The sequence below is a fragment of the Juglans microcarpa x Juglans regia genome, chromosome 2D (genome assembly GCF_004785595.1).
Source record: "Juglans microcarpa x Juglans regia isolate MS1-56 chromosome 2D, Jm3101_v1.0, whole genome shotgun sequence".
Lineage (NCBI taxonomy): Eukaryota > Viridiplantae > Streptophyta > Magnoliopsida > Fagales > Juglandaceae > Juglans > Juglans microcarpa x Juglans regia.
In genome coordinates this window covers 3,707,305-3,721,071 of record NC_054596.1, presented here as the reverse complement: position 1 = coordinate 3,721,071, position 13,767 = coordinate 3,707,305, and the positions used below count along the sequence as shown (strand labels likewise).

Here is a 13,767-nt window from a genome sequence, read left to right as displayed (position 1 = left end):
TAAAAAACTCAATAGATACCATTAGCTGCAACATCATAAATCTCACTTCTGTACACTTCCATGCCAAGAGGCATTTCTCCCCATTACTAAGTGGCAACATACAAAATGTTCTTGTTGCTCAACTTTGATTTCGATCCTGGCATGATATTTCTATATGCTACACAGTCTGGGAATCCTAATTACCACAATCAAGATTATATTGGACAAGTAAGTCCACTTTTATTGAACAGAAACTAAGACATCTGATCATATAAAAAACTCCATTTACTACCATATAGGGTCAATGAATGCCTTGAAGAACCTTCCGAGGGTCTAACTGCCCACTGCAATAACTTGACGACACAGTAGATAGTTCTTGATAGCCTGTCCATTCTTCAAAGGGTTTCAAGACAATTGAATTTTCGATAGCTGCAGAATCCACACACAACATGGTTTTGTAATCCTCATCTCTCAAATCTGGGAGAGCCTTCGCCTTTTTGTCCCAAGGATTCCATACACCTTCTCACCACAACATTTTCAAGATCACCATAAGGAAAATAATTTTTACGTATTGAATAATGATGAGATATAACAATAATGTGAAATATAAACCTGAATCTGGCATGCCATCCTTCCGCAGTACAACGGTTCTTTTCTTCTCATGGTCTATGATAGCAATCTTTGCTGGGCTAGTCAGATAAACTCTATCGATCTACAAGGGAACGACCAATTATCGTTAGAGATCAACTGTACAGGTGTGTTTGTTTACAACTTTACATAGGTGAAATTTAGTTATAGACAACAGATTCAAATCCAGAAATAATGGAAAAGAAGACTAAGAAAGGTGCGTACCTCGCCATCAAAGGTAATAGCATCTGCCTGCTCTGTGAACCTTTCTCTGCGCATCAGATTATCAAAGTAGTCCAGCGTCTCCAAGCCCTCAACACGCACTTCACTGCAAATAAAACAGCATCATGCAATGCCACTGAACAGGATAACAATGAAGTATTTTTTTCCAAACTCGACTATTAAGAAGGGATCTACCAAGGTCCTATAAACCTGGATATAATTATTGCATACAAATTATAACACCCCTTGTGCACGCTACCCCCAACTCCACAAATAAAAACTACATTGCATTCAAGACTTGAAGCTTCTACATTTACTAGGCTCACCTGATATCTGATACAGATAAGTAGTTGCGCAGAGCAAACATAAAACTGAGGGTCTTGTTATCTGTATTTCTCACCCGAGGTATCAAAATTAGCTTTCCTGCACTGAGAGAAATACGAAGCCGCAACTCGAAGCTGTAGAAAACCACCATACAAGATTCAAAGGTTTTAGACAAGTGGCTATCCGCTTCCACATCTGTCATACCTGATCAAGTGCCTTATAATTCACCAACCAAAAAAGTGTTAACATAATTTAAGAGCATACCTACGCGGCCAGGTCTTTAGGTCCTCTTCTGTGGATTTCAATATCAGATCCACTGATGACTGATTCTTAGCTGGAGGCAAAGGTGAAGGGTCACTATCCAGAGACCACATTTTGTTCCTTGCAAATCCATGCTGCTCAAGCGAACCAAGATTTCCAAACTACAACAGGCAATAGCAGTTAAGAATGCCTGATTTTAAAGAAAAAGAAAAAGCAACAAGTTTCTGCTAGTTTCCTACTAACGGACCTGTGGAAAGCAGACAGGTATACCTCCCCTTATGGCTTTAGGTGGTTTCCATATAGCCTGCAGAATGGGAAAAAACAGCATAAGAATATGAGGAAAAAGATGACTGCTTTGAACTGTTGCTCTAGTGAAAGGAAATGACACAAGCAAGGGGAATTGTATTCAATGACAAGTGCATGATTTTCTTGACAATTCTAATATTTTCTTAAATAAAAAATAAGAAAAATAGTATGGAGTTGAAAGTATACCAGGCGATCATATAGAACAATGAAAAAATTTAGCTTCTATGTACCATTTCTTCCTACTACTAAGATTGTGCTGCGTGCTCACACAATTAGAGTCTGCATTTGTTTTCCCTCATTGTTAACGGAGTTGCGTAGAAGTTTGTACACTAGCAGTAAAATTTTTTAATATTTAGTGGGACTGCAATCTTTGTTCATCCATTAGCCATGGTTTATTTACACTTGACCATTTTGCTAATCATTATCCATTCGAGCATCAAACATAACCATGGTTCTTAAATCGAAACAGTGCATATCTCAAGTTAAACATGCAAGATTAAGTTTCTTTACCTTGCTTCCCATAAAAAGCAGTTCTTCTCTTCGTTCATTCTTCCAAGATACGACCTGCCCTCCATACAAAAGCACCTGAACATGGCTAATTGTAAAAGATAGGAAAACTGAAAAAATTACGGTGACATAAAGTGCTTGATATGCATCAGAAGTACATTGACTCTTTAATTTCCTTGATCATTCAAGTGCTACAGATTGTATCATCACCAAACCTTGCAATTATGGATGCAGTTAGACCTTTCTAATTCTAGAGTTCGCCACGTTGAGTACTGACTTCATATAATGAATTATGCATCCGCTAGAAAAAGAAATAAAAAAGAATTATACATCCCCATCTAATTCTAAAGGGACAATTCCTAAAAACTTTTAGAAGGATTTCTTTCAACAAAGCTATTCCTCATGACACAGTGATTGTCAAATCATTTCTTTAATGATGCCGACTTCGAATTTATCCAACCCAGTTTGCCGGAAAATGACCATGTTTTCCCCAATGTCCACGGGATTTTAAGGGTTCTGAAACAATACGCTCTCTGAGTTATGTTAGAATAACTTTTTTTGTTTGCCATCATTTTTGCTGTATACTGCAATTCATCCAACCAAACCACAAAAATATAATTACTATCCATCAACGTTGGATCACAAATTGCTTGTTTTACAACTAACCGATCTGAAAAGTACATAATACACAGAGAACATGAATACTACCACTGTTCCAACTAGATCACTCATCATTTTGCGTCCCACGTATTATGCTATTCTTCATCTTGTCAGTTTCATAGTAATTCAACCCAAAATATAGACACTTAAACCAACCTCTGCCGACGACCCGTTTGGCTCAGTCAGTCTAATCCGGGGCAACCCATTGGCATCATAAACTATATTCGGTGACATCGGCCTCGGCTGCAACACTCGCCCGTATGCTACTCACAAATGGGTTAGCTTTTCCTTTCCTCCACTCCAGCTGCACACAAACCAAGCAACACACTTTCTCATCCACAACATATCAAACAAAAAAATCAAACAGGTTCGAAAGAAAGCAAACAACTTTATCAAACTTTTACCTCCGAGTGCTCGAGTCAGGAAAAAAATAAAAGGAAACTATCAAATTTGAGAACAAATCAAGGAGAAAAGGAGACACAGAGAGAGAGAGATAAAACAACGTAGTGAACCAGAAATGAACAAATAAGAAGATAAGTATGGAGGAGAAAGAAACAAGCAAGCTTACGCTTAATACTATATAGTATTTTGTATGCAGATTAAGAAATGTTATCGGCTTCGAGTTTGAAGGAGAAGAATAACCATTCAACAACTCCAAGTTTGTGACAAGTCCATAATATAACACATAGATTGTATATAATTTAAGGAAGGGGAAAAGACATGTTTGAAGAGGATATCCAGAGGAAAGAGAACGCAACTATTCTATTCGATACTTTGTCATTGGATGCTCTGGTCGTTGTCTCTTTCAACTAAGCAAGTTCCCCTGTATTCGCGTCCACCTTGTTCGGATGGGTCCCCATTGAATTGACGGCAAGTTTGATAAAGATAAATGATATTTGTAGTTACGAGATATGCAGATTTTTTTATTTTTTATAAAATAGAAATAATTAAATTTCTGTTAAGATATAAAATAAATAATAAAAATTTAAATTTTTTTATTAACTTAAATTTTTGAAATAAGTAATAATTTTACATGATATCAGAATAAAAATCTTGAGTTTGAATCTTGACTCTACACTCTATCTCATCTAATTATATTTTAAGTGTTGAGTCACCCATTGAAGGAGTGTCTGACCCACACGTGAATAAGAATATTAAGATGTAAAATAAATAATAAAAATTTATTTTTTCCTATTAACTTAAACTTTTAAAATAACTGACGATTTCACAACTTAAAACCAATGAAAATGATTCCTATGTTTTTTCAAAATAAATTGTATTTTATTTCCCTATGAATCGTTGCTTATGAAGAAAACGAAACCAGTAATGGTCTGGACTTGTGGTGATTATTATGAAAGTGACTTCAGGTGATCAGAACCTCCCAAGTTGAGGCGAACACAGCCATGCTACAAATAAAATGCAAATTTTCTAAGGAACACTCGAACCAACGGTTCTCATTTTTTGAACACCTAAAATAAAAAATGTCGATGGCGTTTTAATATTCTAGACCGTGAAACAGAACGGTGTTGGGAACGTCCATTAAGAATATGGATTTCATGAACTTGATTACTCGAACATTTTGCTATTGTTTCTTTCCTAGCTTTGTCGCACTTGTAAATTTGTAATTTATACGGCAGATCTGGACCATTCATTTTTTTTTTTTTTTGGCTTCTTGTTATTCATTTCCACGATATGAATAAAACGGAATCTTAAAAGAAAATGATCAGCGGATGAAGATGATCTACAATTTTATCTAAAGTTTAAAACTTTAATTTCAAGAAAATCAAATTACATAAGTATATGAGTCTTGTTGTATTTATTATGCATTTAATATGAATCGACAGATTCTCACGAGCAATAATAAAAATGTTATAAAAAAATTAAAGATTTTAGATTTGATTTTTGCCGGAGGGGATGAGTTCTCAGCTTCCTCTTCCTCTTCCCTATCTTTTTCTCTTTCTTCCATTCACACATTTTATCTATCAATATTTCTTTTATTTAGTTTTATTTTGCTTTCTTCAAGGTCGAAAAAAATAGATCTATAGCTTTTCGACAACTCCCGAAAAATACGCGCGACACAAGCAAATTTACAGATTGAAAATAGTTCGGAAGAAAGTGATTGTTTTGCAAAAATTATCATGCGTGATCCTCACACGACACTCCTTCCGACAGCTTTTCTCGACACACACACTAGATTATCGAACTTGCTACCACCAGACATTTCAAATATGACTTTTGTGACTGAAAAGAGACAAGTGTGTTGCCTTCGTGGGTCCTCACAAATTTTGAAGTCTATCGAAGTTGGTCCAAACTGTAATTTGTTATTTTTCGCATCTATCTTATTGATTTCCTTCTTGGTTTCCTTATTGTTAATTAAAAAATAAAATTGTCTCTCTAACATTTTTGTTTGTAGAGGTTAAGTCTTTGTTTAGGCAGAGCGTGTTATATTTTGGATGTTTGTCTATAACGAATATCGGCAATAATGAAGACTAGACCAGTCACAAAAATAAATAGTGTACTGGTGGAGCTCCAAATAACTTATTTTGGTTTATGATGTCATGTTTGATATAGAGACATCTCATAATGTATCCGGTCATGGATGTAAATTTCTCTAATAAATGAATCATGACAATTCCCCTTACAAAAATAATAATTGTTATAAGATCAACTTCGTGTGTGTGTGTGTATATATATATATATATATATATATATATATCTATTTATCTCTCTAGATCTTAAAATTAGTCCAAAAAGTTTAAACAATTCTAATTAACTGTCTAAGTACTCTTTAACTTTAAGGACATTGGATGTCTACAACTTGTTACAAAATCTACGTATTTAAATATAACACAACATTATTATTAAATCAATTATTTAAACCTTTGGGTAAATATTCAATAATATCTTGTGAGCATGATCTAACCCGTATCTCATTCCTTAATAAAATCTAACGGATTCATTTTAAAGATTATCCATAAACTACCATCCGTATAAAGTAATGCCATTATGAACGATGTGTCCCTCTTCAAAATCAACTTAATATTGGTACGAGAATTGTGTGCAATTTGCATTGTAAACTAGCTTATTAGGAAAATTAAAATCTCTTTCAAACATGAAATTGGACACACACACACACACACATATATATATATGAAACTGATCACACACACCATCTACATGACAGTTACATGAGAAATCTCACTCTTCCATGATTTACAACTCAAGACAAACTCTGACCTGAAACTTGCTGTGAAATGAAAATGAAAGATACATAAACGAGAGGCCAAAGACTAAAGAGCCTTTTGGCCAATGGGATTTATATATAATAGGACCATAAGAGAAAACCAAGAACACCCCAAACATGACCAAAACACATGACACAAGCAAACAAAGTTTGGCTAAAAACCAAGGACTCAGATCAAGTAGTGATGAATAATAGAAAGAAAGAAGACTTTCCATGGCCAGCAGGAGTCTATTTTCTTGCAAAATGCTTTTGAGTTTTTGGCATGTACTTAAACTTTGCAAGTCGGCTTTGATCTGACGCGGAGCATCGTCGGCACGAAGGAAAAAAAGAAAAAAAAAAAAAAAGAATGTAACGTGATCCTTCAGCAATCCTTCCGCTTTCGGTCTTTGTAACCTTGAATTGGAAAATGACTCCAAAAAAGAATACTGACCTGAGGTCCTGAGGAATAGGCTTTTTGCCTGTTACCCACTACCTATAGTAATAAAGACAAAAGTCGGTGGCCATTGTTTACTCAATCAATTATATCTTTATATAGAAAATAACGTAAACTCACAAAGGATCGAATCCAAGTAAAATGATACAAGAGCGGTGTTTTATGAATGATACACTAGCAACTAATTTACTATTCTTAAATTACTATTGAATAAAATAATATTTTTTAAAATTTGATTTTGCTTTTTGGTTTTGATTTGATGAATCTAAACTTTGAAAAAATTATATTTTATAAGGAAGTAGTAGATAAATTATAAATGGATTGTTAGTATATCACTACTCGTGTTTTATTGTTTATGTGTAAATTTATGTGTCATGTCTGTTATCACGATATTCCTCAGACATATGACCATCTTTTTTTTTTTAAAAAAAAAAAAATATAAACTCACAAATTGATATGATTTTATATAATATGTTAAATCTATTTTATATCAAGTCATGTCATGTCAGTATATAAATTTACTTTTGTAAGATTTCTTTATAATTAAAATATTTCTCTTTGATGCAATTTAGATGGTGAGATGAGATAATTTTAGATGAAAGTTAAAAGTTGAATAAAATATTGTTAGAATATTATTTTTTAATATTATTATTATTTTGATATTTGAAAAAATTGAATTGTTTATTTTATTTTGTGTGAGAATTTAAGAAAATTATAATAATAAAATAAGATGAGATGAAATATTTTCACTATCTAAACGAGACCTTAAATAAAAATAGTTATTCTTACTATATCCATCCTCCTTGAACCCAAACCAAAATAAAGTAAATTTTTTTTTTTTTTTTTTAAAAAAAAGTGATCATTAAATGGGTTTTAAGGAAAGATCAAAATCATAAAATTAGTTATCCAAAACTGATCGTTCTTGTTTTTTTTTTTTTTTTTTTTAAAAAAAATACTTCTTTGTTGGAACATAATCATCAGTATTATTTTGATGGGTTTTTTCTTTCTTTTTAAAAAAAAACAAAGTTAGTATAAAAATTGATGCTCTACGGTTGTGTGTGTTGTTTTAAGCTCCATCGTCCATTGAAAACTATGTTATTTTATTGGTTGAAAAAGAATCTGCAATGCATGGATGGTCCCACTCATCTAGAAAATGTATGCAGAGAGAAACGAAGAATCCTAGCCGTAGGGTCCATCATGATTTATAGCTTTACCTAATTTCAGATTTGGTATTATTAAACGGTGGATAATGATGTGTATATATTTCTACTCCCTAGCTAACAGTCTTGCATTATGAAACATTCGGAATTGACACCAAACCACTCACTCAAAGCTAGACACATTCGCCACTCTATTAACTTCCCAATAACAAAGGTTAAAAACTAAATCATTTTTCGATTTTTATTCATGAAAAACCTCGAAATTTACAATCTCAATTAAAATCGATTTATAATCGTTAAAGGTACGTGATCTGATTCGTATAATCTTTAATTTTTTAATCTGAAATTTAAAATTTTCCTCTTTCAAATATATATATAAAAATCAATTTATGATCGAATTTTTTTTTTTCTATCAAGTAGGAAAGACTTTTGCACAAAACGTACTTCAAATAAAAAAAAATGGTGTTCTCCAGTTTAAATTTTTTAATAATTAATTATAGTTTTTATCTGCATAATTTAAATGCATGTAGTTAAGTGATTGACACTTAAAATTATTCAAAATATATCTCATTAATAATATTTCTCTAAAAACTAAAATTGTAGGTAAGGTTAAAATAGAGATTTCCTTATCAACATCTTTTCACGGAGCAAAAAATGGAAATAGTTAAAAAAATGATTCATACAAATCCTAATAAACAAGCCATGTACAATCTATTTATAAAAAAGTAGACTTTACATTAAAAAATGAAAAACACTACTTTCACCTATAAAATCCACCGTTTGGGTTATTTTTTTTTAAATAATTAAAGAAGTATTTTTATATAAATTTTTAATTTTTTATTATCTTAAAAAATATTTTTTTAAGCAAAATTTTTAAAATGCTTAACAAAATACTTTTTTACCATTCGGTGAGGATTCTAATAGCTGAAAATTCTATGTGGTTTTGCGTCACCCTTAAAAAATTATAAAAAAATATATTATTATTTAATAGAATCTATTTTTTAAAATGAAAAATGTTACTTCATCTACTTAACTTATTCTATCATTTTAATATTTCATATTTTTTATTTATTTAATAATTAAAGAAATGACTATCAATGTATTAATATTTTTTTAAATATTTTAAATTAATAAAAAAATATGAATAAAAAAAAATAAAAAGCTACTCATGCGGCAGACTAGCGCCGCTGTTTTAGAATTTATAATTTTATACCGATCACTAATCTCTAATTTGTGTACAACGCGGCACAAATAGAGTAAGAGACTAAGAGCAATGGGAGAACCGGAGTACACACTGGAGGGAAGCGGGTCATTGCTTCCTCTCAACTGAAACCGGTTCGTGAACGTTTGTCATATCGGAATTTATTTCGTTTTGTTTATGAGAAGGAGGGAACTGCTTGTGAAGCTGTTCGAAGTATGTAACAATGTCAATTCAGTGGCACAATTGCACTCTCAGACTCTCAAAGCCGGCTTTGCCCATGACAGTTTCTTTGCCGTCAAACTCACCTCCCTCTATTCGAGATATACCTGTCTTCAGCACGTACGCAAGCTGTTCGACGAAACGCCCCACAGAACCGTCCATCTCTGGAACGCTGTACTCGGGAGTTATTCTAGAGAGAAGCGATGGGAGGAGACTTTGCATCTCTTCCATCGCATGATATCTAATGGAATTTCCACCGAGGAAAAACCTGATAATTTCACAATACCCATTGCTTTAAAGGCCTGCGCGGGGTTGCGGGCGCTTGAATATGGCAAACTGATTCATGGGTTTGCGAAGAAGAATGCTCGGGTTGCCATGAACATCTTTGTGGGTTCTGCATTGATTGAATTCTACTCCAAATGTGGACAATTGGCTGAAGCTTTAAGAGTACTCGAGGACTTTTCTAGACCGGATGTTGTTATGTTTACTTCGATGGTTTCTGGCTATGAACAAAATGGTTTTCCTGAAGAAGCGATTGCATTTTTCTCTCGACTGGTGATGGTGGAGTGCGTTAATCCTGATTCAGTGATGCTTGTCAGTGTGGTTTCTGCTTGTTCTCAGTTATTGAATTTTAAGCTTGGAAGTTGTGTACATGGTTTTGTAATTAGAAGGGGTTTTGATGCTGAATTGTCTTTGGTCAACTCATTATTGAATTTATATGCAAAGACGGGTTCGATCAGAATTGCAGTTAATTTGTTCAGGAGGATGCCAGAAAAAGATATAATATCATGGAGCTCAATGGTCGCTTGTTTTGCTCATAATGGTGTTGCTATTGAGGCATTAGATCTTTTCAAGGAAATGATTGATAGGGGAATCGAACCAAATTCAGTTACTCTGATCAGTGCCTTACAAGCATGTGCAGATGCCTGTAATTTAGAAGATGGTAAGAAGATCCATGAACTTGCTGCTTGGAAAGGTTTTGAGTTGGACGTCTTGGTTTCTACAGCTCTAATTGATATGTATATGAAGTGCTTCTTGCCTGACAAAGCAATGGATGTATTCAAGCGAGTTCCCAAGAAAGATGTGGTTTCCTGGGCTGCTTTGTTAGGTGGGTATGCTCACAATGGAATGGCATACAAGTCAATGGAACTCTTCCGTGATATGCTATCCAATGAAACACAACCTGATGCTGTTGCTATGGTGAAAATTCTGGCAGCTTGTTCAGAATCAGGGATTCTCCAGCAAGCTGTTTGCCTTCACGGATATGTAATTGCAAGTGGCTTTAATAACAACATTTTTGTAGGTGCTTCACTCATAGAGTTGTACTCAAAATGCGGTAGCATAAATAGTGCGACAAAAGTATTTGATGGGATGATAAACAAAGATGTTGTTATTTGGAGTGCGATGATTGCAGGTTATGGAACTCATGGGCAAGGCAGAAAAGCGTTAGCAACATTTGATCTGATGGTTAAGAGTGCGGCAGTTAGGCCAAATCATGTAACACTTCTCTCAATTTTATCTGCTTGTAGCCATGCAGGTTTGGTTAAAGAAGGGATGGAGATATTTAATAGGATGTCACTTGAATACCAACTGAAGCCAAACTCGGAACATTATGGGATAATGGTTGATCTTCTCGGCCGGATGGGACAGTTAGATAAGGCCATGGACATTATTAACCACATGCCAAATCCAGCTGGGCCCCATGTTTGGGGAGCCCTTCTGGGTGCTTGTCGAATCCATCACAATATTGAGATGGGAGAGATAGCTGCAAAGAATCTTCTGCAGTTAGATCCTAGTCATGTGGGGTATTACATACTGCTATCACATATTTATGCTGTGGATGAGAGATGGCATGATGCGGCAGAAGTTAGAACTCAAATAAAGGAGAAGGGGCTGAAGAAGATCTTTGGCCAAAGTGTGGTTGAGATAAGGAATGAGGTCCGTAGATTTGTGGCTGATGACAGATTCCACCCGGACTTTGAGCAGATTTATGGTTTTATGAGAAATTTGGAGGTGATAATGAGAGAGGATGGCTATGTTCTTGATGGCACAGTTTATGTTACATGAAGTGGCGAAAGATTTAAACTTGAGATGTAGGGTTATGGGCATCTCAATTTCACTCACCAAGCTGATTCCATTGATTGTCGACGGGCTTAGGCTAATAATCAGATGTGACCATTCGGCGGATTAGCCATTTTTATACCATGATTTTAAATTGTCTTAGGGTTTGAAATTCCTGCTTCTTACTTTCAAAATGAACTCAACTCATCTCAATCCACTACTATTCATAATGAACTCAACTCATTCGCACATTCGTGACATAACAGTTAAAATTGACATAAAAACCAAATTGGCAGGAACACTGCAAACATAAAATTAGCTTGGTTCAAGGGCCAGGTAATGGTTGTCCGGGTCTTAATTTAAATTGGTCCGTCTCGTGTTATATGTGATACTTCCTAACTTTCTTCTCTGTAGCTTTCTGCGAAAGAAAATATCGTTTATGAATGAATGAGAGCCCTATTAAACCCTTTCCAACGCTTTAGCATCATAACTGTTGTTCCTCGTAATGGTTTTTCGAACTCCAGCTTCCTCTGCGCTTCCATCTCCAGTTCCACATCCTCTCCAAGACCACTGGAGCTCATCCAAAGCAAAACCACGAACCAGATAGCCCTCGGTATCTCGTCCGCCTTGCAAAAATGCACCAACCTGAGCAGTGTCAAGAAAGCACATGCAAAGACCTTTGCTTTTGGTCTCCAACATGACAAACATTTATCGATCAAAATTGCCATCTTGTATGTTTCGTTTGATAACGTTGACACTGCAAATATTGTATTCGAGTCTACACCCAACCCATCAAGTTACTTTTGGAATAATATGATACGGGGCTATGCCACTGAGGGCCAGTTTGGCCGGTCCTTGGAACTGTACAATAAGATGTTGCAAGAGGGTCTAATACCGGATAAGTTTGCATTCCCTTTCGCGCTTAAATCTTGTGCAGGATTGTCTAATTTGCAGCTGGGGAAGCTGGTTCACCAGCATTTACTCTGCTGTGGGTGCAGCGATGATCTTTTTGTTAATGCTGCTTTGCTTGACATGTATGCAAAGTGTGGGGATGTTGAAATTGCACGGTTGGTATTTGATAAAATGGCAGTGAGGGATTTGGTTTGTTGGACTTCCATGATATCTGGGTATGCCCACAACGGTTATAACAGTGAGACGCTCGAGTTTTTTAATTTGATGCGTGGTTCAGGGGTAAAACCCAACCGGGTAAGTCTTTTGAGTGTTCTTCTAGCTTGTGGTAGTCTGGGAGCTTTAAGGAAAGGCGAATGGTTTCATAATTATGCAATACAAACTGGGTTTGAAAATGATATCCTTGTTGTGACAGCTGTAATGGATATGTATGCCAAGTGTGGGAGTTTGGATTTGGCTCGTGGGTTGTTTAATGAAGCAGCAGGGAAAGATGTTGTTTGCTGGAGTTCGATGATTGCATGCTATGGAATTCATGGGGATGGAAGGAAGGCAATTGATCTTTTTGATGCAATGTTAGAAGCAGGAGTAAGCCCGAACCATGTGACGTTCACCTGTATTCTTTCAGCTTGTGGTCATTCAGGATTGCTAGAAGAAGGCAGGAGATATTTCAAATTGATGAAAGAGGTGTTTTGGATTGCCCCGAAGCTCAATCATTTTTCATGTATGGTGGATCTTCTTGGCCGTGCTGGACAGCTAGATGAGGCAAAAAACCTTATAGAGAATATGCCAGTGAAACCTGATGCAACTATATGGGGATCTTTACTTGGAGCATGCAGAATATATGGAAATCTTGATTTGGCCGAGAGAGTTGCAGATGTTCTTTTTCAGTTAGACCCATTACAGTCTGGCTATCACGTTCTACTCTCTAATATCTATGCTGCTAAAGGTCGATGGAACAAAGTCGAGATGGTGCGGAATATGATGGCCAGAATCGGAGCCAATAAGATACAGGGATTTAGTTTGATTGAGTTAAATGATAGAGTTCATAGATTCAGTGCAGGAGATCGGTCTCATCCTCAGTCGGATGGGATTTTATCTAAGCTTGAGGAGCTGGCAGCAAAGATGAAACGCTTGGGTTATGTTCCCTTGACAGATTTTGCCCTTCATGATATCGAAGAGGAAGGAAAAGAGGAGGCACTTTCTTACCACAGCGAGAGGCTGGCTATTTCATTTGCCCTCATTAACACCAACCCAGGGACTGCAATTCGAGTCACAAAGAATCTTAGGATATGTGGAGATTGCCATAATGCAATTAAGTTCATTTCAAAGATTGTGAAACGGATCATCATTGTAAGGGATATGCATCGGTTTCACCATTTCGAGGATGGAGCTTGTTCGTGTAGAGATTACTGGTAATCACATGGATATCTCTGGTTGTGCTTAGTTGTTAGGTAGCTGAGTCCGCCACGCGGGTTTCTTTAAGTTGCTTAGAAGCTTGCACAGAGATGTAAATCCCGATTCAAGGAAACTATCTTGAATTTCTCACCATGAAATTTTTCTTGGTCGACAATATTAATATATTATGGTCCTTAATTGACCGTCTTTGATAATGAATACCAAGTTGTTGGATCAAAAGAAACGTGACAAAAGCAAC

At 35.4% G+C, this 13,767-nt stretch overlaps 3 protein-coding genes across 4 annotated transcripts; 2 read left to right on the top strand and 1 right to left on the bottom strand.

Annotated features, from left to right (window-relative positions):
* On the bottom strand, positions 1-3,652 carry LOC121250543 (putative glucose-6-phosphate 1-epimerase). Of its 2 annotated transcripts, none has more exons than XM_041149676.1 (9): positions 3,291-3,652; positions 3,043-3,190; positions 2,230-2,304; positions 1,661-1,717; positions 1,417-1,574; positions 1,155-1,286; positions 832-934; positions 592-691; positions 1-498 (listed from the first exon to the last, which is right to left on the bottom strand). In XM_041149676.1, exons 2-9 carry the CDS (start codon positions 3,118-3,120, stop codon positions 281-283), a joined length of 921 nt encoding a protein of 306 aa, XP_041005610.1. In that variant the 5' UTR covers positions 3,121-3,190; positions 3,291-3,652; the 3' UTR covers positions 1-280. The 2 variants fall into 2 exon arrangements, with proteins under 2 accessions (XP_041005610.1, XP_041005611.1); XM_041149677.1 differs by having other exon boundaries at positions 3,529-3,650.
* Positions 3,653-8,926: 5,274 nt separating this feature from the next.
* LOC121250913 (putative pentatricopeptide repeat-containing protein At3g01580) lies at positions 8,927-11,395 on the top strand. Its single transcript, XM_041150160.1, has one exon. The coding sequence runs from the start codon at positions 9,102-9,104 to the stop codon at positions 11,208-11,210; it is 2,109 nt and encodes a 702-aa protein (XP_041006094.1). The 5' UTR covers positions 8,927-9,101; the 3' UTR covers positions 11,211-11,395.
* A 58-nt stretch (positions 11,396-11,453) lies between these two features.
* On the top strand, positions 11,454-13,767 carry LOC121249172 (pentatricopeptide repeat-containing protein At4g21065-like). The gene has a single exon (XM_041147878.1). It carries the CDS (start codon positions 11,652-11,654, stop codon positions 13,527-13,529), a length of 1,878 nt encoding a protein of 625 aa, XP_041003812.1. The 5' UTR covers positions 11,454-11,651; the 3' UTR covers positions 13,530-13,767.

What these genes read in the sequence shown, in the direction of transcription:
- LOC121250913 (XM_041150160.1), top strand. Translation starts at nt 9,102, where the DNA reads ATGAGAAGGAGGGAACTGCTTGTGAAGCTGTTCGAAGTATGTAACAAT.
- LOC121250543 (XM_041149676.1), bottom strand. Translation starts at nt 3,120, where the DNA reads ATGTCACCGAATATAGTTTATGATGCCAATGGGTTGCCCCGGATTAGA. An exon ending in CTAAAGACCTGGCCGCGTAG is followed by an intron (nt 1,287 to 1,416) that starts GTATGCTCTTAA and finishes GGTTTTCTACAG; the next exon opens with CTTCGAGTTGCGGCTTCGTA. An exon ending in CTATTACCTTTGATGGCGAG is followed by an intron (nt 692 to 831) that starts GTACGCACCTTT and finishes GTTCCCTTGTAG; the next exon opens with ATCGATAGAGTTTATCTGAC.
- LOC121249172 (XM_041147878.1), top strand. Translation starts at nt 11,652, where the DNA reads ATGAGAGCCCTATTAAACCCTTTCCAACGCTTTAGCATCATAACTGTT.